The 24343-nt window shown below is 44.8% G+C and overlaps 1 protein-coding gene and 1 long non-coding RNA gene across 9 annotated transcripts in view; one reads left to right on the top strand and one right to left on the bottom strand.

The window, feature by feature from the left end:
- LOC148509380 (uncharacterized) overlaps positions 1-24343 on the top strand; it is a 246375-nt gene that overhangs the window by 149643 nt on the left and 72389 nt on the right. The window lies entirely within an intron of this gene.
- The window catches only part of SORBS3 (sorbin and SH3 domain containing 3), a 47545-nt gene that overhangs the window by 4696 nt on the left and 18506 nt on the right, over positions 1-24343 (bottom strand). For 5 of the 8 annotated variants that reach the window (XM_088443412.1, XM_088443411.1, XM_088443409.1 and 2 more), the window contains 6 exons: positions 23450-23483; positions 21285-21349; positions 20199-20257; positions 16983-17097; positions 11625-11729; positions 124-303 (listed from right to left, as the gene is read on the bottom strand). In XM_088443412.1, the coding sequence (XP_088299538.1) occupies positions 124-303; positions 11625-11729; positions 16983-17097; positions 20199-20257; positions 21285-21349; positions 23450-23483 (558 nt within the window). The remainder of the gene's footprint in view (positions 1-123; positions 304-11624; positions 11730-16982; positions 17098-20198; positions 20258-21284; positions 21350-23449; positions 23484-24343) is intronic. The other 3 variants (XM_088443415.1, XM_088443408.1, XM_088443416.1) reach the window with 3 other exon arrangements.

Here is a 24343-nt window from a genome sequence, read left to right as displayed (position 1 = left end):
TCCGCAGCGCCAACAGGCGCGTTCTGTTCTGCATCAGCCGCACTATGTTTATGTGGACAGGAGAGCACCATTACAGTGATAGGCTTATGAGGGGTCATTGCAGTAACCGGGGTTAGTACTGACCTGCTCTACAGAATTAGTGTGTGGTTCTCTTCTAATTTTGGATATCTTCTTGCTTTCCTGCAACTGCCGCTCTTGGAGCTGCACATAGCTCGCAGGAAACAGACCAAGACGTTCTGAGCCTTCAATTCGCCCTTCAAACCATTTGCCATCAACCCTCTTAGTTATGGCGACACGCTGGCCCTGAGACAGATAAAGGCACACGGACTGACACACATGGACACACAGAAACATAGACAATGCATGCAAGGATCAGATTGATTATACAAACACGTTGACACAAGCAGCATGATGTATAGTACAGTATTGCCCTGTAACTGCTTTGTACTGCAAGGAAGATTTCATTGTAATGATCTGATATACACCATAAGCAGGCACCGAGCCAATATCATACAATAAGAACACAGTCACCATGGAATGCAAATTCACCATGTGGGAAGAGCACACAAGGGTTTGTTGTCTGAGCGCACTATGGCAGTCACAAGGAGCAGGACAAATGCACCAAGTCACAAACGCTCCATTTGTCTGATGTGACACCACTGGGGGCCATTTATCAACCAAAAGTAATGTCAAATATGAACTGTTCTAGAAGTACACCTAAGTCGCTGCCACATTACCCAAGGGGCCCCTAGAAATGTGCAAATGGAAGTTTTAAGAGACCCATAAAAACTACACAGAGGAGGAACTTGATTCTGTAGCCTTTTCAGTATTGGCATAAACCAGTGCTCTGACCCCTTAATCCTGTCTGTACAACACACCACTCACTAAATCCTCTCTTTCCATTTCTGAAGACTAACTCGTATTAATTTTGCTCTGCAAAACAATATAAAATGTTTCCACCTTGGAAGTATTCCTGTAGCTGTACTAGCCAACCATTGCTCTGATACGATGTCTTCGAGTGAAAATGTTTGCAGCCATGCAGAGGCCGCCATCATGGCCTGTGTAGTGTATACATGAGGATTTCTATACAATTCCATGCATGTATGCAAAAGTAGTCTCTCTGTGTCACATTAGAGCATTTGCACAGTAGAGATGTGTATAGAGATGTGCACCTACCCCATATGGTTAGGGTTAGTCATCGGGAGGGTTAGGGTTAGTCATCGGGAGGGTTAGGGTGAAGATTGGGGTTAGAAAAAAAAGTATCTATCATTTGTGTGTCAACAATTTTTTTTCCGACCTTTAACAATGTCGATCATTTGTACCTGTCGACCGTCCATGTCGACATTTTGTGTGTTGACTTTTTGTCACTGTCGATCTATCGACTGTCTAACATCTGGGGCCAAATGTAATAGGGTGAGAGTTTATAAAATGTGAGAGTTTAGCAGTAATCTTTCATATTGGTCGAGTTTTATATCAAAATGGGAAAACATCTGAGAGTTTAAATCGCGAGAGTTTTTTTAATCTGAAACCATGCGAGTTTCATGTTCTCGGACTCTATTACATTGGCCGAGATTAAAAAGTGTGTGAAAACTCTTTAGCACATTTTCTAATCTCTCACCCTATTACATTTGGCCCCTGGTATCTATCTAGACATAGTCTACCTTTTAACTGTCTATATATAGTCCAGTTACCAAGTGAATCTTCTGTGCAATGTTCACACTAATGTAAATATAGGTAATGTACAGTAACAGTAATGTAATTAAAGGGCATGACATGCTAATGTAGATAAAGAAACTTTTGCACACTAAAGTAGGTAAGGAAATGTAACATACTAATATAAATAAATGGAATGTAACACACTATTGTAGGTAAGGGAATGTAACATACTAATATAAGGATATATATAACAATGTAACCATCTATGTTTGAGAAGAAAGCGGCCGCTGGGACAGAACGCCAAGGAGGGAAGGACACAGGGAGACAGGGAAAGGGGAGGTCTAAGTGGACAAAGCATAATTCCCTAAAAATCTAACCTAATTGGAGGATCCACAGATATTGTTTGTTGACAATACCATTGGGTAAATTTGAATGATTAACATACTAATATAAATAAATGGATATACTAATTTATATAAAGAGAATGTAACACACTAATGTAGGTAAAGTGAATGTAATATACTAATATACATAAAAAAATTTAAAATGTTAATGTTGTTAAAGGGAATGTAACATACTAATGTAAATAAAGAGACCATAACACACTAATGTAGGTAATGGAATATAACATACTAATTTAGATAAAGGGAATGTAACACACTAATGTACAAAAATAGAATTTGACGGCAGATAAGAACCACTTGGCCCATCTTGTCTGCCCTTTTAATGTAGGTAAAGAGAATGTAACAAACTAATATACATAAAAGAAATGTAACATACTCATTTAAATAGACTGTAACACACCAATGTAGGTAATGAAATATAACATACCAATGTAGATAAAGGGAATGTAATACAGTAATGTAGGTAAATGGAAAGTAATACAGTAATGTAGGTAAGAGAATGAAACATACTAATGTAAATAAAGAGAATGTAATACACTAATGTACAGTAAGTAATGAAATATAACATACTAATTTAGATAAGGAGAATGGAATACACTAGTGTAGGTAAGGGAATGTAACATACTAATTTAGATAAGGAGAATTGAATACACTAATGTAGGTAAGGGAATGTAACACTAATGTAAATAAAGAGAATGGAATACACTAATGTACAGTAAGTAATGAAATATAACATACTAATTTAGATAAGGAGAATAGGATACACTAAAGTAGGTAAGAGAATGAAACATACTAAATTAATGTATTCCATTCTTTATTTACATTAGTATGTTACATTCTCTTACCTACATTAGTGTATCCCATTCTCTTTATTTAAATTAGTATGATACATTTTCTTACCTAAAATAGTGTATTCCATTTGCTTTATTTACATTAGGGAATGTAACATACTAATTTAGATAAGGAGAATAGGATACACTAATGTAGGTAAGAGAATGTAACATACTAATATAAAGAGAATGGAATACACAAATTTAGTATGTTACATTCTCTTACCTACATTAGTGTATCCCATTCTACACCCTCCGTAGTTACGCCACTGCAGGTGGAGCACCGATCAGCGGCGCTCCTTCTCCATGCAGCTCCGAGTGACAATGGAGCCAGGTGCCGCCTTCAGGGCTGGCGCCCAGCGGAAAATGACTCCATTGTCTCTAGGAGTTCCGCCACTGAAAGTAACATGTGAATGGAGATGAGGGAATGTAACGTGCTCATGGAGATGAGGGAATGTAACGTGCTCATGGTGATGAGGGAATGTAACGTGCTCATGGAGATGAGGGAATGTAACGTGCTCATGGTGATGAGGGAATGTAACGTGCTCATGGAGATGAGGGAATGTAACGTGCTCATGGTGATGACCGATCCTTCTCTGTCTCCTCTCATGACTCCTCTTCTCCCCCACAGCCTCTTGCAGTGGGTGTTCCCCAAGGTTCTGTTCTTGGACCTCTCCCTTTCTCGCTCTATACATCCTCACTAGATGAACTCATCAGCTCTTTTGACCTCCAATATCATCTCTATGCTGATGATACTCAAATCTACCTTTCCTCCCCTGACCTCTCTCCCTCTCTCCTCACTCGTGTCTCCAACTGTCTCTCTGCCATTTCTTCCTGGATGTCCCAGCGATTTCTTAAACTTAATATGTCTAAGACTGAGCTAATCATCTTCCCTCCCCCCTACATAACCACACTTCCCACCATTTCTTTATCAATTGATGGCACAACTATCTCCTCTAGCCCTAAAGTGCGCTGTCTTGGAGTTATCCTAGACTCCTCCCTCTCCTTCAAACCACATATCCAGAATCTCTCACAGTCCTGTCGCTTTCATCTTACAAATATTTCCAAGATTAGACCCTTTCTCACCCAGGATGCCACTAAAACCCTCATACACTCATTGGTCATCTCCAGATTAGACTACTGTAACCTTCTCCTTTCTGGCCTCCCCAAATCCCTTCTCTCCCCTCTCCAGTCTGTCCTCAATGCTGCTGCTCGGCTCATCTTCCTCTCAAAACACTCTGCATCTGCCTCCCCTCTCCTACAAGCCCTCCACTGGCTCCCCTTCCCCTTTAGAACCCAATTTAAGGTTCTCACACTCACTTACAAAGCCCTCAGCCATTCCTCTCCCATTTACATCTCTGATCTCATCTCCCTTCACTCTCCTGTCCGCCCTCTTCGTTCAACAAATGCACGCCGCCTCTCATGCCAATTGATTACTTCCTCCCACTCCCGCCTCCAAGATTTTGCCCGCGCTGCTCCCCACCTTTGGAACTCTCTCCCGCTTCCCATCAGACTCTCCACCTCTCTACAATCCTTCAAACAGGCTCTCAAAACCCACTATTTCATCAAAGCCTTCCAGCTCTCATCTTAACTTGCTGCTACATACTCCTTCCTCCCTGTCTACCCCATCTGTTTCACCCCTGTTTGTCTGTCCCTCCCCCTTAGATTGTAAGCCCCTTTGAGCAGGGCCCTCTACCCTCTTGTGAATCTCCTTACTATACCTTCATCTACTTCTTACTCTCTACCAGGGCACCTAACACTTCATTGCTTTGCATTGTTGCTTATCTGGGTGTTATGGTCGTGAATGTAGCAATGTATATTATCCATGTCCTGTAATGTATTGTACTGTAAGTCACTGTAAATCAATCTATTTGTGTATGTACTTTGTAAGGGGCTGCGGAACACTTGTGGCGCCATATAAATAAACGATAATAATAATAATAATGAGGGAATGTAACATGCTCATGGTGATGAGGGAATGTAACGTGCTCATGGTGATGAGGGAATGTAACGTGCTCATGGAGATGAGGGAATGTATCGTGCTCATGGAGATGAGAGAATGTAACGTGCTCATGCAGATGAGGGAATGTAACGTGCTCATGGTGATGAGAGAATGTAACGTGCTCATGGAGATGAGGGAATGTAACGTGCTCATGGTGATGAGGGAATGTAACGTGCTCATGGTGATGAGGGAATGTAACGTGCTCATGGAGATGAGGGAATGTAACGTGCTCATGGAGATGAGGGAATGTAACGTGCTCATGGAGATGAGGGAATGTAACGTGCTCATGGAGATGAGGGAATGTAACGTGCTCATGGTGATGAGGGAATGTAACGTGCTCATGGAGATGAGGGAATGTAACATGCTCATGGTGATGAGGGAATGTAACGTGCTCATGGTGATGAGGGAATGTAACGTGCTCATGGAGATGAGGGAATGTAACGTGCTCATGGTGATGAGGGAATGTAACCTGCTCATGGTGATGAGGGAATGTAACGTGCTCATGGAGATGAGGGAATGTAACGTGCTCTTGCTGATGAGGGAATGTAACGTGCTCTTGCTGATGAGGGAATGTAACCTGCTCATGGAGATGAGGGAATGTAACGTGCTCATGGTGATGAGGGAATGTAACGTGCTCATGGAGATGAGGGAATGTAACGTGCTCATGGTGATGAGGGAATGTAACGTGCTCATGGAGATGAGGGAATGTAACGTGCTCATGGAGATGAGGGAATGTAACGTGCTCATGGAGATGAGGGAATGTAACGTGCTTATGGAGATGAGGGAATGTAACGTGCTCATGGTGATGAGGGAATGTAACGTGCTCATGGTGATGAGGGAATGTAACGTGCTCATGGAGATGAGGGAATGTAACGTGCTCATGGTGTTGTGGGTATGTAACGTGCTCGTGGAGATGAGGGAAAGTAGCATAATGACTAAATATACTAAAACTTTTGGACTTAACTATGGTATTAGATATTTTCCTCTGGATTACATTCACTCATTGGAAAATGTATTACTCCCACAGTTAGGACTGAGTGGTATCATGCTCCATATTTATGTTGTAGCAGATGTTCCTGTGTTACATATCCTCCTCCTATAGGATCTATTCCTCTCCAGACTCTAATCTGTCCAATCATTTAATTCTGTGAAGTGGACATTTTCCTAAAATGCAATTATACACCCCATATGTTCATTTATAAGGAAAAGTAAATGTAATTTATATGTTATTCATGTGCTGCCCCAGGGAGATAGCTCAGTGCTTTCAGCAGAGCCCTGTAGAAATATGGGTGTCGTACAACTAGAATGAGATAGGGGTACAAAGACCTTGTGTCACAGACACACATGTATACACATTGCAACTGCATTGTAGTGACCAGCACACGCCCTGTGATCAGTTACATAATAGGGACCAGTTGGGCCACCATGCATGTTTAGGGACAGTAATGGTTCCACCTCCAGATGACTCTAATAAATTGTACATGTCATCTTCCAACTTTTACTCAATACACGGCTTTATCTTTCTGGTTTCCCTATGTGCTTTACAGCCATGTGTTTATATCATCAGGCAAAGGGGGTCATTCAGACCCGCTCGCGAGCGGAAGTACACTCGCAAGCGGGTCGATGTTCCCCACTGCACATGCGCACGACAGAGGGAGCTCCGTCGTGCGCATGCGCGAGACCCGGGGAGCGACGTGCTTTCCATCGCTCCGGGTCTCGCACCAAAGGGGGCGTGCTGTCGATGTTGATTGACAGCACGCCCCCTTTGGTGGGCGTGCCGGGGCATGCCTGCCAGACGGAGGTGTTCCCATGGGAACACCTACCGTCTGAAGCCGGCCCCACTGACATCACTAGTGATATCAGTGGGAGTGATTTTGGCTCTGATAGAGCCAAAATCACTCCAGGGCTTGTGGCAGGGAGACCCTACCGCAGGGTCTCCGTCGCAAGTCCGATGGTCGCGATGGTCAAGACCATCGCGACCATCTTTTTGGCCGCTCGCATATGCTGTGGGTGGTCACCCACAGCTATGCGAGCGGCCAGGAGGCCTCTCCATTTTCATGGAGGAGGGCCCTGATTCAGAGCGAGCGCTCTGGTCAGAGCGTTCAGCTCTGAATCAGGCCCAAAGTTCCTATTGTCATAACCATGTGATGTGACACAGCTGTTTTCCTATTTGCATTGTATATAATTGTCTAGAAAACAGCTTCAAGTCAAACGTTTACCTACTAATATAATGTGATATAACACTACATAGGTCATTGTCAAGACAACAAATGAAAGTAATCTGAAGGTGAAAATAAGGGCCGTAACTATGGTAGTGCAACCTGTGCCATGGCATAGGGCACCGCAGTGCAGGGGGCGCTGTTTGGGCCTGTCAATTTTCTGTTTATTATCATTCTCACTTGTAGATTCCTCTTCTTTTATCCCCAGTATCTCCTGGCCTCCCCTATCTCTTCCCTGACCCTTCCCAATGGGGCCATGGCCCTTTTTTGGGGTGTTTCGTCTTATGTCCCTATTTGAAAAATAGCGGGGAAGGCGCCAATGCTCTATTTGGCACAGGGCACCAAAATGTCTAGTTAAGGCTCTGATGAAAATAAACATTTAATATTGGCGGACATCTTATTAAAATCACTTTTTCTAGGAATGACATGATACTATTCCCATATAGATGGGCAAACGTTATCACAAGTACAATGTTCAGGTTATGGTAATCAGTAAATATATGGTAGTTCCACGTGAGATAACAACGGCAACAGAATATCAGTACTAAGAACACACAGACTGTTATCCCTCACCACACACCATAGCAACAGGGCCGAAACTGACATATATATCCCATTACATAGCAAAGTGCACGTGAGCACTAAACCTCATCCGCATACAGCAGGAAGCCAATTAAACTATGCTTTAGTAAATTATGGCAAGGATTATATCTGAAATGTATTATAATTGGTTGTAGGATTGGTGTTAAGCAGTCCATACATGGTGCGATTTTTTTTTTGTACGATTGCGATCGATAGTAATGATCAATTGTGGAGATCGTGTGTTTATGTCCGTTGACGATGCCGATGCGCTTCCCCGCCATCGTAGAGCTGGATCGTAGATCTTACGGCAAACCGTAAGATTGCGATCTATCATGTACAACGTGATACATATGCATATGGGGATCGTATGATCGTAACGATCAATCGTACTCCATTTTGACCACATCGTATGTAGAATTTCAAGGGAAGAATTTCAAGGGCAATCGTACAACACATCTTAACAACAGAAAATCGCACTATGTATGGCCAGCATTAGAATGCTGTTACTGTGCTTGGTTTAGTTTATTACTGTAATGCATATAAAGGGCCAGTTTATGCGTCAGTTTATTTGGTCCCTATGGACTGTAGAAAGTAATTGTGGATTGTGCATGCGCTGGACAAGGCGCACAGGGACGGAGATGGCGTGCTGAGCCATCTGTGGACAGACTACTCTCTCTATGAAATGGGCGGTAACTGTGCAGCAATCATGCGGAAGCACCAAACTGTGCCATCTAGTAAGAGTGTAGCGGTCATGTAAGCTGAATTCCAAATGGAGTGGGTGCATGTCCTGATAGTAATGATCATAGTGGGGGTTGCGGATGGAACAACAGTGGGCGGGACGGTATTCCACATGCAGATGCAGGGATGTACGCCATACACGGGTGGATTCTCGCATTAGGGTAAGCAGGCTGCTGCAGCCGTACAGTAAAGCGCGTACAGATGCGTCGAAGCCAGAATCAGCCCAATAGTGTTCCCTCCGTAAGCTGCCAGCATGATATATTGTACAAATCTGCTGCTAAACACAGGTTGTATAAAAGATAATATGATTGGTTGCCACAGGAAACCATTTTATGTTGTTGCGTGTTCATAAATGTTATCTTGTATGTTTTAGACTAAGGGGTCTATGTACTAAGCAGTGTTAGGAGACAGAGTGATAAGTGATAAGAAAGTGATAAGGTGCCAGCCAATCAGCTCCCAACTGTCATTTTTCAAACACAGCCTGTGAGATGACAGTTAGGAGCTGATTGGCTGGCACCTTATCACATACTTATCACTTTTCATTCTGTCTCTTATCACTGCTTAGTACATAGACCCCTCATATGTTTAAGTCCGGGAAATGTAATTAAGTTCTATAGGTGTATACAGGCCACACCCCGGATCCCTTGGATCATCAAACACAATAAAAGAAATACACATTCATGACTTGCACAGACTGTAAAGCTGGCCACACACTAGACCAACTTTCATCCAACCAACCAACTAGTTGATTGGTTGGAATGAAAATCTGGTAACGTATGGGAGTAAATGATGATCAGCAATTTGCTCCTAAATGCCAGAAAACAGATGAAAATGGTCGTTCAGATAAGATTGTTAAATGTTTTATCTAAACTATTGTTGAAACAACAGTTTTGGTCCATTTTCCAGCATCTGGGATCAAATTGCTGATTGGTTGGAATGAAAATCTGGTAAGGAATACAATCAACTAGTTGGCTGGTTGGACAGATAATCATTAGATGTGTGGCCAGCTTTAGTCTACATACAGTAATGCAGCTATGCAGGCATGGTAGTAATGGGTGCACAGAACCCAGCACTGAGGGCACCCCCAGTGTAGCAGTCACCTGCAGCCTCCTGGGTAGCAGATGGCAGTCACATGCAGCCTCCTGAATAGTGTACGGCAGTGACCTACAGCCTTTTGATTAGCAGATGGCAGTCACATGCAGCCTCCTGATTAGTAGATAGTAGTCACCAGCAGCCTCCTTACTAGCATATAGCAGTCACCTGTAAATATCCTTATTAGTCTATAGTGTAACCTCTGATTGCAGACTCTACCCAACACCTAATTTTAAATAATGTCGGCAGTCACCCCTGAAGTCCATGACATACACAAAGGCACATGGCCTCTGGTGCTGAACCATTTAATGAACTCCTAATATCCCTTTATGTGATTGATGGGGAATAACACACTAGCATAGATAATCACTGCAGCCAGGTACACTAGTGACAGCAGAAATGTGATTGCTTCATGCTCCTATGGAACATTCAGGTGTCGGTTCTCACTTTGCCTCTTTTCCTCTCTCCTAGAAGTAACAGCACCTCTCCCTGTGTTCCACCCGTACACAGGAATGTTCCTGCAGGTCTGATCACATGTGTCATCCTCGCAGTGATAAACCTACGGCATTGTTTTGTGTTTACCTTACTATGGCAACAACATTTGCTCCAGTTCCATTCCATCTTTACAAGGGGAGTGTTAACGTAGTAGCAGTTTTCAGGCTTTGCCTTGTTACAAACTGTACTGGTCAGAGCTGGAGTGAGACCTACAGAGGCCAGTCACTTTCCAGTGTGAGATCACGCACTGTATTGGAAGGTGTAAATGTCTCACTCAATTTTTTCGATCATTAAGCCCACGTCCCTAATGCCCATTTTGGTGATACCCATGGCAAACTCACAGCTCCTCACAGCTTCTTCCCATTTGATGATGTTTACAAGACATATATAAATGGCACATTCACACCTTCACCCACAGTGCCAGTGACGTTACAGAAATCCGCTTTGCACAGTCAGTGACACCATATACCTGCTGATTTAGCCATCTACCAACCATATTTAATCTGCTGACACGATAAAACATAATTTCCATATACACAGAGCAGGGAATAGCCGTATCCTCAAACTCTGCTGACCCTACACAGAGCCCTGCTGTGACTAATGCAGCACTGATCACAGTAAATTATAAGCTTCCCTTTAAAATGGCAGGAAAAGATGGAATCGGTATGTTATCCCGCCGGATGTCAGCCTGGCGAATGAAATACCAATGCTAGAAGGCCGGCATATGGAGATCCCGACAGGGTAAGTATAAAGACTAACCCTCTTCCCCCCCCTAACCCTAACCCTCTTAGGGGTGCCTAACCTAACCTCCCCTCTAGTGCCTATCCCTAACCTCCCCCCAGGGGTGCCTAAGCCACACAGGGGGTGCCTAATCCTAACCTCCCCCCGGACGTGCCTGACCCTAACCCCTCCTTTCCCTAGTCTAACCCTCCCAGGAGGGGTGCCTAACCCTAAGTCCCCCCGGCTATCTGCTCCCTACGCCCGGCTTACCTACAATCGGTATGCCGGGTGTCGGTATTTCAGCGTGTGGCTAATGATAGGCATCAGTATTTAGATGCCCATCTTTAGTCCCATGCCGGGATTTCACTGTCGGGAAGCTGGCGGTCAGCATTTCGACCGCCGGTTTCCTGACTACATACCGGAAAGGACAGTATTCCCAGGCAATGCAATAGTTGTTTCTGTGTGTAGTACAGCATTAATTACTACAGAAAGGAAGTGCAGATCCGCAATACTATTCAGCAAAAAACAGGATGGCATAGACCCTACCCATTAACTGCTCACACCTTGTCCCTAGCCCATGCAAACGCTGCCCTGATGCACCCACCCATGAAAATTTGTTAATATCCGTTTTAAGTGGAATAATAACTAAAGAATCAAAAACAATTCCATGCTATCTTGAAGAATTCTGACAAAATAACATTATCAATAAATGAATAGATAAATAAAACCTGTAGATAAAGCATCACAGCATATATACAATTTTACAATCACTTTGTAATCGATACTGAGTTGGTAAAGTTTTTTTTTTTATTATTTGCACATTCAGATTGACTGAGAATGGAGGCAGTATTATAGCTCAGGTGTAATAACACGGACATTCCCTTACTTTACGTAGAGGTAGCTCTGCGGCAGAGTCAGCCTTGAAGTCATACAGAGCAATTGCTGAGAGCTGGGGTGTGTCTGCTGGTTCAGACTGACCGGGGGATAGAATCTGCAGGAACAAGCAAACAATGATTGATGTAGTTACACTATGAGAATCACACTGAGCTGTATTATGTATTATATGTAGAAAAGAGAGATAAGAAATGATCATTATCCAAAAAACAATGACACTCACAAAATTCTGCACATACAAACCATGAGCTCGTACAGTACTTGCAGGGCCGTCTTAATGTATGGGCACACTGGGCAGCTGCCCAAGGCCCCACAATTCTAGGGGCCCATTTTGGCCAGTACAGTGCCGGTTTTTAATGGTCTGTACCAGCAAATGGGGTCACACCGACTTGTACCGGGTGCTGGCACAGCAAAGCCCTCCCGCATATGATCTCTTAGAGATCTCTAGAACTGAAGTGACGGGCTGACGATCAGCTCTTCTGTGGTTCTCTGCACTTACGCTGACGTCACAACGTCAGCTCCATTGTAGAGAAGGACGGAGGAGTCACCACACGCCAGCAGCGCTGCAGGTAAGAGAAGAAAGCGCAGCAGGTGCTGTGGCCTGCGGCAATTTCAATAAGGTGAGCAGTTAACAGGAAAAATCTGGAGCCCCCCTGTATACTACATAATATACAGCATACAGACTTCATTGAATGATACTCCTATATAGTGCATGTACTGGTGGGGGGAGTCTGAATCTTGCATTATATAATCGTACATTATATAAACTATCCCCATTTATCAAACATCCTGCTGTGCTGTGCTAATTAGCATTTTCACTCCCCGTGCTTTTTGTTTCTCGGTGCCGTGTATTTAACATGGTTACATTTCAATGCAAGCGGTAGCGTTTATTGTCTTGTCAGCTCAGCTTTAAACACTCAAGTAGCGCTGACGATGAAAGGTAGGGTAAGCCCTGGCACCCGGAAGTAGGCCCAGCATGCCTCGCCACTACCGGGTTTCTATGGAAACATCCTGAACAGGAATGCAGCCTCAAAATGTCCGCAGCATCCGGATGTCTCGACTGCGCATGTGCGGACATTTTGAGGCTGCATTCCTGTTAACGATATTTCCATGGAAACCCGGCAGCCGCGAGGCATGCTGGGCTTCTGGGTGCCAGGGGGAGAGTGCTGGCTGACGAATTGAAATAAGGTAAATGAGAGCTATTTCAAACATCGCGCTCAATGATAAATGCAGAAACAAGCCATCTGATATGAGGGGGCGAAGTGCTGAAAGCCATACATGCCAACATTCCTGGGCAGCTTTCTGGGAGCAGCAGGAGGGGACCTGCTGCTCTCCTTTTTGAGGGGGCGAAGCCAGACGATAGACAACATTAAGCCCCGTCCCCTTTTCAGAACACACACCTCCCCGCGCGCGTGATTTGCGGGTCCGTGAAGAGGGGCAGGGCTAAATGAGGCAATTTGCGTAATTTAGCCCCGCCCCTTCCCCACGGACCGAAAATTTCCAGGTAAAATCTCCCCATCCTGCCAACGTCACTAGGAAGTGGGCGGGATGCGGGAGATATGCCTACTCTTCGGGGGCGCAGGGGGCTACCCAAAAAATCTGGAGCCTCCCGCGATTCCCAGGAGAGTAGGCATGTATGCTGAAAGCTCTGCTTAAAAACAGCAATATCAGCAATATTAAACTACACTTATATTTCACTGGAAATAAGTTTTATAGTATAAAACTCTGATAAATGGGGGCCTAAGTATGCTGTGCAGTATATCATGTAGGATACAGGGGGGCTCCCTAAGTGTCAGAGCTGTGAGGAGCCGGACCCCTGACTGATGCCTCATATCATATATCCCTGGATATACACCCAGCAGCAGCAGCAGCAACCCAGGAACTGGCAGCTCCCACTCAGTAATCCTATATATGACGTGAACTAGGAGTGGGGGTGGACTGTGATTCCGCTATGGAACATGACATCACAGATCATAGCAGAATTACTATCACAGTTGCATATTGAGCCCTGTTATAAGTGCCAAGAAAGTACCACCCAAAATAGGGCTCTCTATGCCCCATAATAAATATTTTGGTATTCCATTTTAATTGAGTAGAAATGATCCCTCCCCCATAATAGGTCTTTATACCCCCATAATAAGTCTCCAGCAATGAGGAAATGAGTGTAGGGAGAGAGCAATGCTGTTATCTGACCTTTTATTTGCACAGACGTCTGAAAGACTGAATACCTGCTTGTTTTCTAACCAATGTCTTTTACTTTATGCTTAATTTCACAAACATTTGTGTTGATTAATAATAAATAACTCATTAATTCATACTGTACGGTTTACCAATTCATTATCATTTATATCTTGAAATGTTTGAGTTTTTCATGGCTTATAATGTTCAATCATTTCTGTTGAATAATCCTTGCTTTACATTAGTTTTTTTTTTATGTTTTAGCATTCATTTTGTTGAAATTACCAATATATGAATAAAGGTTTCATTTTATTAACCATTTGCATATTTATTCCCGTGACTGGGTGGGTGGGGCGGCCCAGTGCATTGCTTTGCCCAGGGCCTGCAATGCTGATAAGATGGCCCAGAGTACTTGTCACTGTCTACATCACAGCCAAGAACCTGAGTGGTGTGGGCAGAGCCCTGTATACAGAGATCGCTATGCAGTCACTATATGTCACAAGGTTGACAGCAGAAGGTCGACATTGATATCGGCATGGTTAAAATTTCAATATCATCAATGTCGACACCTGCCAAATGTCATCATCGGAAATGTCGACATTGTCAGGAGGCTTATGGTTAGGGTTGTCGTTAGGGACAGAATTAGAGCACAACTACCATGTTAACATCCTGACAATGTCAACACAACATCTGTGTCAACACGATGTTACAATGAATGTCGGCATTGTGATCACCGACCATATATACCACACCCCCCACTCAACATAGCCTGACCACTAGCCATAATTATGCTACATGTCTGTTCCACGCTATATGGACTCGGGGCACTACACATCCTGCAACAGGATGGAATCAGGGCTTAGACAATCAAAAGGTCGACACCAAAATGTTGACAGGGTCAAAAGGTTGACAACTAAAAGGTCAACAGGGAAAAAATCTAAACGCATAGAATGGCATTTATAGACATATGTTAAACGGATACCATGTTGGAATTGCAGTTAGAAGGTGCCAGCAACAATATAGCTAACTTCACATACAGTCGTTCACCCTGCATTCAAAATATAGGGATGCAATCGGGAAGCCGGCTGACATTATACCGACAGCCGGCTTCCCGACTGTCATATTCTGGCGAGGGTGAAATGACCGGCGTCTAGATGTAGACGCCGCTCATTTCACCGATCGAAGGGATGCCGGGCGCCTCCAGCAGACAGCCGCGGGGGGGTGTTAGGTTTAGGGCTCCCGGGGGGACTTAGGGTTAGGCCCCCCCCCCCGAGAGGTTAGGGTTAGGCTAGGGGGAGGGAGGGTTAGGGTTGGGCACCCCCGGGGGGGGAGGTTAGAGTTAGGCACCCCCCCGGGGACTTAGGTTTAGGCAGCGGGGAAGGGGGGGGGGGTTAGTTTTAGGCACTTAAAGGGGGGATTAGGGTTAGGCAGCCCTAAGGAGGGTTAGGGGGGTAGGTTAGGTCATTTAATACGTACCTGGGGACGATCGGGATTTCCAGCGCTGTCAGGCTCCTGCTGCCGGGACCTGTTCCACTGTCGGCCTGACGCTGCCGGGAATCGAACTGCCGGCCATGCGGCCGGTGGTATTACATACCGATTCCCAAAATATAGACATTTTGACCCAGTCAAAGCATAGACAGGCAACAGCTAAAGTATAGGTCACTGCACATACTGTAACCTGCAGTCAATATATAGGCAGGTGTACATGCTTTATTTAGCGCAAATAAGCAGGGGATTAGCGCTACTGTTATTGTCCGTTATTTGGCGCTAGTGTGCATCTAATGTATGCTGCTGTGGAACAACACATGCCACCATGGCGTGCCACAGTTTTAGCATGCCCTACCATCAGTACTACTATCATGGGGTTTAGCGGCCGTGGCAATTAACGTAAATAATGTAACTATACATGCTGGTATGTGTAGTTCCACAGCAGCTCATTGCATACAGACTGTAGGTTTCATTGCAATTAGCATTACAAGGGTAGTATCATTTGCGTTGCTAATTGCAATCACATGACAGGCTCACTGTTTACTGGTTTTAGCTATATCGATATTTTGACGGCGTGCATGTATGCTGTGTGCATAAGCATTCACCTCTGAACCAGGCCTATAGTTCATAGCCCATCCTGCAGGAGACTCAACCACGAACTACATGTACCATAGTCAGCCATTTAACTGGTGAGCTATCCGTAATTCTTTAGTATGTGTTTGCATCATGCTCATATAACCTTAAATGAATTAAAAATCCTCCTATAATAAAATACACAACACTCTAAGCAAGGGATTTGAATACCAAACCACCTTTAGTCAGACACTTCACTTGTGAGCTATACACGTAACGATTTTGTAACCAACGATTTTCTGTCAGATTTTCCCTTGTAAAAGTGAACAATTTTTGAAGTGTAATGAACGATTTTTACAATGATGAACGAAAAATGTTCCTTCCCTTAATGAAAATCGTTATTTTGGACAGCTTGAAATGGACGATGAACGATAACTTCAAACGGGAGTGCGCTTGAACGATTATCGTTCATCGTTATAACTCAGAAACTGAACGATTTTTTGAACGATAACGACGTCGTTAACGACAAATCGTTCAAAAAATCGTTACATGTGTATACACCTTAAGACTGCATGCAGGGGACTCAAACTCCAGACCTCGTGTAGCACAGTCAGTAACTTAACACGTGAGCTAGTTGCTACAAAGTAGAAGTAGAAAGCCTGGTAATTTTAACTCTGTATATGTTAGTGCAGACCATGGAATCCAGGAAGATCTATATAGCTTACACATAGTTAGAATTACTAAGTATGCTGCATAGTGTCAAATAGCTCAAGTGCTAATAATAAACCCAAATTGACTTGTGTTAACAGTATAATAAAATGTAGACACAAAGTACACACATGGGATTGATTAGGTGCGAGGGAGCAAAGTGCTGCTGCAACGGTATGTAAATCCCGGGAGCGGAACCTCTGCTTGCCCCATCCCTCCCGATCTCACCCCAGACTCGCAGATTGTTGTACGCAGCCCTATAGGGCTGCAAACAAAAGTCAGAGGTTGCGGAGCTACCAGAAATGCTGCATATGCATGCCCTTACTCGCAGCTACTCACGGGGCGAGTCTAATTGAATCAACCCGTTAGTTGGTGATTAATGTATACGTGCTATCTGACATACCCTGGCATAGCTCGCAGGGAAGCGGCCTCTCCGTCCATCTTGCTCTCCAAGAAGCCAGTTTTTGTCCACTTTCTTCAGGATGTTGACAGTGGTTCCACGCCGCAGTGATAGTTCTCTACAAGTGGGCCAATGAGAATTGTAATGAGAAGGATTGAAATGGTGACATGAACGAATGAGCACACTGCATAGCATTTACCAGGCACGGGTCACATGATCAATGGAGGCACAAAGTCATCTGTGTAGAAACAGATCATAAATACCAGCAAGTAGCATATACCACCTCCCAAACATCGTCCAGGAATGCCCCTGGTCATGACTGTCTGTCTCCAACTGAAATGGGAGCGATTGCGTATACAGCAGCGGTCTCTGCGTACACACTCGAGTACATACGCAAATAATCACAAATATCGACACTGTGTCCCCCTCTGAATTAGGCCCTGTGGGCTTGTCGCCTTACATTCTACTGCACTCTTACTATCTCACCTCATCTTCTAATACAATAATGCAATGACTGATATTCTATTACTTTTCTCTATTGTGTGGTGTATAGACATAACATGGAATGTAGTATTTTACTAAGGGCCGTATTCAATTACGCTGCGAAAAGACTCTCTCGGTGAAACTTTTTCGCCAATGACGTCATTTTCACCGATTCCACTTTTCTCCGTATTCAATTTGTCCAACTTTTCGCCGGTGCGAAAGGTCTATGCATTGGAACCAGCGAGAAAGTATCACCTATGAATAGGTGGCGAGAAAAAGTGCAGAATTGGGGCTTTGTGGTGCAGACTTCCAAAATCCACCCTGCACCCCTTGGACAGGATCCCAAAGTTTTTCTGTGTCAAATTTTTTTTTAAAGTACCACAGGTCACCCCAAAAAAGGTACTTTCATTTTTTGGGGCGAAAAAAAAAAAGTAGGGGGCCAAACTTATAAACTAGCGAAATAGACTCTGGGAGGGTCCACAAGTATGCCCCAGCTATTTTTTTGTTTGCAGGTGCTTGCGACAGGTGTTTCATACTAGCAAGTTTCAAAATAAGTACCCATTTTCAAGTACCCCAAATTTGGTGGAACTAGTCATGTAAAAAAAAAAAACTTGCTAAATGCTATTCTTCATCACTTATTAAAAGACGCAAAACAGCAGCTATTGAGACCGTATAAAGACCCCACATACCTTTAGCAGGGCTATTCGGGGGTATCCATAGTGAACCCCCATGTCAGAGCATCTTGTGGGGGGTGTCAGGCTGGTTTCCCGAAAAATTACAGGACTTTTCGTCTATTTCGTATTCGCCGGGTCCCGTTTTTCGCCGATTTGGAATTCAATACGGGGATACGCAGGGACGAGCACCATAAGTTTTTGAACCTGAAACCTGCGATGAGGGCGAAAAGTCCGGCAACGGACCTAAGACTATAAAATGTAGTATAGTCTTGTGTTCACGAACTGTATGCCTGATCAGGAATGTAACCAAATACAAAAACAAATTCTGCTGCTATACAACTAAATAAATACAAATTAATTTCTGATTAGCGCACAATTAGCTGTCCGCTCGCAAGTGGGTCGATGGTGTGCACTGCGCATGCGCACGACGGAGGGAGCTCCGTCGTGCGCATGCGCGAGACGCGACGAGCGAAGGACTTTCCTTCGCTTGTTGTGTCTGATCAAAGGGGGCGTGCTGTCGATGTTGATTGACAGCACGCCCCCTTTGGTGGACGTGCCAGGGGCGTGCCTGCCAGACGGAGGCGTTCCCAAGGGAACGCCTACCGTCAGAAGCCGGCCCACTGACATCACTAGTGATGTCAGTGGGAGTGATTTTGGCTGTGATATAGCCAAAATCACTCCAGGGCTTGCGGTTGAAAAACTCAACCGCAGGCTTCTGCTCGCACTGGCGATGGTCAAGACCATCGCGACCATCATCCTGCACGCACGTATAAGCTGTGGGTGGTGACCCACAGCTATACGAGCGTCCAGGAGGACGCTCCATATTTATGGAGGTGGGCCCTGATTCAGAGCGAGCGCTCTGGTCAGAGCGTCCGGCTCTGAATCAGGGCCAATATGCTCAATGTGCCAGGCACGCTGGTATTTGTATTTTCTAAAGTGGCAGCAAGCCCTGCTAGCCATGGTTATGCTGTAACTTAGTACTACAAGTAGCAGCATGCCCAAGCACCTTTAGGCGACCCGGGTGCTGGTACTTTTAGTGTGCCAGGGAAAATTCATAGCCTTCTCAATTTTTTTTTAGTCTTCATACAGACTGACGCATTTTATTATTCCCCATTATATGCTCTACAATCTTACACATGAGCATTAATTACTACCCCGGATAAATCAGTAGGATGGGACTGCTGACTATATTTTGCACTTGTTCTATGTATATATTTAAGGGGCCCATTTCTCAAAATGTATTTGAGGTAAAATCCTTTACCTCAAAGACTTAAGCTGGCCACAACCTAGACCAACTTACATCCAACCAGCCAACTTGTTGATTGGTTGGAATGAAAATCTGGTAAGGTATGAAAGCAAATGACAATCAGCAATTTGCTCCGAAACGCCGGAAAATGGACCAAAACTGTTGTTTGAACAAATTGTTTAGATCAAACATTTAACAAACTTGTCTGAACGACCATTTATCTGTTTTCTAGCATTTAGGAGCAAATTGCTGATCATGTATTCCCATTCCTTACCAGATTTTCATTCCAACCAATCAACTAGTTGGATGGTTGGATGAAAGTTGGTCTAGTGTGTGGCCAGCTTAAGTATCCCCTGGATGTATTAAGGAGGGACCACAGCCGGTATCTTCCGATACCTGCTGTGCTCCCTCCATTGCCTCTGGCAGCCGCATCCCCCATAGGTTTCTGCGGTGCATTCCAGATATTGGCCCCCGCAACTAACGCCATCTGAAGATGACGTTAGCCCCTGTAGCCTATGGGCTACACCGCACACTATTACCCGGCGGAGGGATCCACCGGAACCCTCCCCGGCTATGGCAGATGTGCATGTGCGGTCCACAGGACTGTACATGTATACCACCCCCTGGTGTGACCGGCAGCTCTCCGGAGACATCACAGGGACAGGCTTCTTTCAGGCCCCATGTCCCAGGTGATACATTCGGCCAAAGAGATAGCTTTTTGCAATGCGATCAGGGGTGTTACTGGCATGCCCTGATCGCGTTGCGAAAGCGATCATTGATAAATGGGCCCCACAGAATATAATTCCAAATACTCACTTTTCTGACTCTGCAACAAAGTCAAACTTTACCACGGCTTTTGAAATTGTCGAGAGATCCTGCCAGAGAGAGAGAGAGAGGGGGAGAGAGAGAGGGCGTGAATGCTGGCAGAGAGAGGTAATAGTGAGGGAATTTTATATAGAATATATTCTAAATTGAGCTACTGGTGTGTAGCAAACAGTTACCGCAGAGTGATGCCTGGTAAGTGTTTACCAATTAGTAACCGGCCGAATGTCTCACTATCACTGGTCACAGAGAGGGGGGAGGGGGGCAATAATCGTGAAATGTTATTCTAAAACAGAATAATAACTTTCTATGTTGCAATATAAAGTAAAATAAATGAATACTGTAATTTTGTCCAATATTATAACATTAGTTAGGTAGGCAACCTTTGGCTCACCAGCTTTTGGGAGACTTCCCATGCTGGAACTTGTAGTTCCACAATAGCTGGAGAGGCATGGGTTTTCTGTGCTGGCCCAGCCTCCTAAACACTCAGGGCCTGATTCAGTAAGGAACGCACGGATGGAGACGCACGCAATTGGCCAATGTTAGCAGTCTGCACATGCATCTAAGTCGCAGTGCGCGTGCGCGAACCGCTCACTGCATCCGCAAAAGAGAGCGCAGTGAATACACAGACCCATGGAAGAGTGATTTACAGGAAGTGCCGTTTGTGGGTGGTGACGGGGTGGCCGGGTGAACGCAGGCGTGCCTGTGCGTTGGGACGCCCTTTTAGGGGTGTGCATAAATTATCCACTGCTATGCCGCACGCAGTGATGAGACTCCGTGCACATAGGAAGTTGCCAAGATCCTGTGCGAGGTCTAGTCAACCACTATTATGCAAATGTGGTTGATGGTTCTCGATGTTACCGATGTTTATGCTATCTTCTGTACTCATCAGGCTGTGAGTAAAGGGAGATGGGCGGCTTAATATAGGGCTGGGCGTCTGCATCTTATGCTGCTGTCTCCATGCGTATGCATTGATTAGCATATCCTCGCAGCGGCTGGGTGCGTGCTTCTACTAGCATGCGTTCTTTGCTGAATGAGGCCCTCAGTCAGATCGATTTCCTATACACGTATTTCACTCACCTGATTATTCTCACTCGTCTGCTTTCTGTTGGTGGTTGGCTCAGGGCTGCCACCTGCTGGAGATACTGAAGTTAACATTAATTAGTTTCTTACCATCTTAAAGCCTCTAATCCAGTGCTTCCCAATCTGTGTGCCGTGGCACTCTGGAGTGCCTCAGGTTGGTGGTCCATCACCAAATCAAATTATTTATGGTCAATGTAATATAAATTTGTAGACAAACAGAAGTGCAACCCTGTCCACCACCACATAACCGAACCTGACTGGTAAGCACAATTTGCTTCACTTTATAAAAAAAATTCTGAATTTCTCAATTACAAACGTTTGGCTAAGGGATACCGTGGAAACAATGCTGATACTCTAGGGTGCCGTGATTCAAAAAAGTTTGGGAACCACTGCTCTAATCCAAACCCGCTCTCGGGCATTTCTGAAAACTGTTACACAGTAAAATGTGTTGTAACTCATAGCAACCAATGACACATTTGTTTTCATATTAAAACTGTACTAGAAGAATAATTAGCATCTAATTGATTGCTGTGGATTACAGTATCTTAGTACACAAGGTGCCCCCCTCTTGCTGGTCCTCTAATACCTCTTTTCCACTTAAGTCCCGGGTCTGACCCGAGATTTGGAACATAGGACCTCATTCAGACCCAGTCACAAGCGCTGCGTGCTCGCAACCGGGTCGATGTTTTGGTCCTGCGCACGCGCAGCGGCCGCACTGCGCGTGCGCAAGCCCCGGAGCGAGAGAGAAACACTCTCGCTCCGGAGCTCACTACAAAAGGGCCGGCTGTCTATGTTGATCGACAGGTCGGCCTGTTTTGTAGGCTGGGCGGGGGGGCGGTTTCACAAACGGAGGCGTTCCTTAAGGAAGCTCCCTGGGGCTTGCGGTTGCCGAGACCCAACCTTAGGTCTTGACCATCGCGACCATCAACCTGGTCGGTCACTAAGCTGTGGGTGGTAACCCACAGCTTAGCTAGCAACCAGGAGGCCGCACTAGAAAAAGCAAGCGGCCGCCCTCATTCAGAGCGAGCGGTCGCTTCTTGCGACCGCCTCTGAATGAGAGCCATAGTTCCAAACCAGGTTAGACGGCACATACCCCTTTTCCACTGTGGCAATGATCCAGGTTATTCCCAGATCGGCGCCGTACACACACTGCACACAGGTGCACAGCCGGCACTTGGAGATGACATCATCTCCTTGCGCCAGAATGCAGCTTTACGCTGAGCCTTACCCGAGTCCTTCCTGGAAATAATCCTGCTCACTGCCAGGATTGGCTTCCCTGGTGACTGGATCTGGGTGTTGCTGTTTCCACTTATCAAAATCCTGGCTTGGGAATGTGAGGTTAGTGGAAAAGGGGTATAACAGCATAATAAAGTTGTTTACTCTACAATTTAACAATCTGCCACTTCTGTTCACACACAAGATGTTACTAACACTATGACTATGAGTAAGGGGTACATGTAATGGCCTGCGCGGTGTAGGCATCAGAGATTTTCTGACAAGTCTGCCCCAATCTTTTAAAGGGTAAACCATTTAAAAGGCAAAACCAAACTGGTTTTGCCTTTTAAATTATTCCCCCTTTAAAACATCAGACTCGCTAGAAACTCGCCTATGCCTGCACCGCGCAGACTTTTATATTTACTCCTACATCGTTCCTCACACTTAAGCTGGGTACACACTAGACGATATGTCGTCCGATACCGCGGATTGGAGCGACATGTTGGGTACATGATCTAGTGTGTACCCACGATATGTGCACTCCCGCGGGTCGCTAGCGACATTGCCCGTCAACTCTAGTGCAGGACAAAAGGGGAATGACGTTGTGGATGCCATGCTGCAGAATGCAGCCTGACACGTAGCTGCCCTCCATCTGACCTGGCATCGGCAAGTGTCTATGCACTTGCCACATGTTGGGTCCCATCGCACTGGGTGCACATCGTGTAACTTGTACCCAGCTTAAGACTAATATGTTCCCCTCATTAAAATGTTCCTCGCAATTAGACGATCCTTAAGTTTCCTAATTATAGCACCACCGTGGTCTAGAGCACATGGCACAGCCTGTGCTCTATACCTCGTTAGCTGTAGCATCATAACTCCTAACCTCATCCAAGGAACAATGCCAGCTTGCACCATGCATCATACAGGCCCTTCAATATCAGCCTCACCTGATCGGTATGAAGTCCTCCGGTTTAGGATTTCCTGTGGAAAGAGGGCAAGTAAGAGACAGCAGACCCCAGTCAGTGCACACATCCTGTATTATACACTGGGGGCTTGAGACTTGGGAACAAAGCAAAACAAGCAAGCAACTTTGTACCTGCAATGCAAGGGGTGCCATTTATAAATATATACAGTCAGGTGCATAAATATTGGGACATTTACAGAATTTTCAGATTTTGGCCTCTATTCACCACCACAATGGCTTTGAAATGAAACAAACAAGATGTGCTTTAACTGCAGACTTTCAGATTTAATTTGAGGGTAATTACATCCAAATCAGGTGAACGGTGTAGGAATTACAACGGTTTCTATATGTGCCTCCCACTTTTTAAGGGGCCAAAAGTAATGGGACTATCAACTCAAAAGCTATTTCATGGACAGGTGTGGGCTATTCCCTCGTTATTTCATTATCAATTAAGCAGGTAAAAGGTCTGGAGTTGATTCTAGGTGTGACATTTGCATTTGGAATCAGTTGCTGTCGACTCTCAATATGAGATCCAAATTGCTGTCACTATCAGTGAAGCAAGCCATCATTAGGCTGAAAAATCAAAACAAACCCATCAGAGAGATAGCAAAAACATTAGGTGTGGCCAAATCAACTGTTTGGAACATTCTTAAAAAGAAAGAATGCACCAGAGAGCTCAGCAACACCAAAAGACCCAGAAGACCACGGAAAACAACTGTGGATGCCAGAAGACTTATTTGCCTGGTGAAGAAAAACCCCTTCACAACAGTTGGCCAAATCAAGAACACTCTCCAGGAGGTAGGTGTATATGTGTCAAAGTCAACAATCAAGAGAAGACTTCACAAGAGTGAATATAGAGGATTCACCACAAGATGTA

This window comes from Taudactylus pleione, unplaced genomic scaffold, assembly GCF_031769625.1.
Source record: "Taudactylus pleione unplaced genomic scaffold, aTauple2 ptg000329l, whole genome shotgun sequence".
NCBI lineage: Eukaryota > Metazoa > Chordata > Amphibia > Anura > Myobatrachidae > Taudactylus > Taudactylus pleione.
The sequence above is the reverse complement of the archived record's forward strand: the minus strand, read 5'-3'. Positions and strand labels throughout refer to the sequence as shown.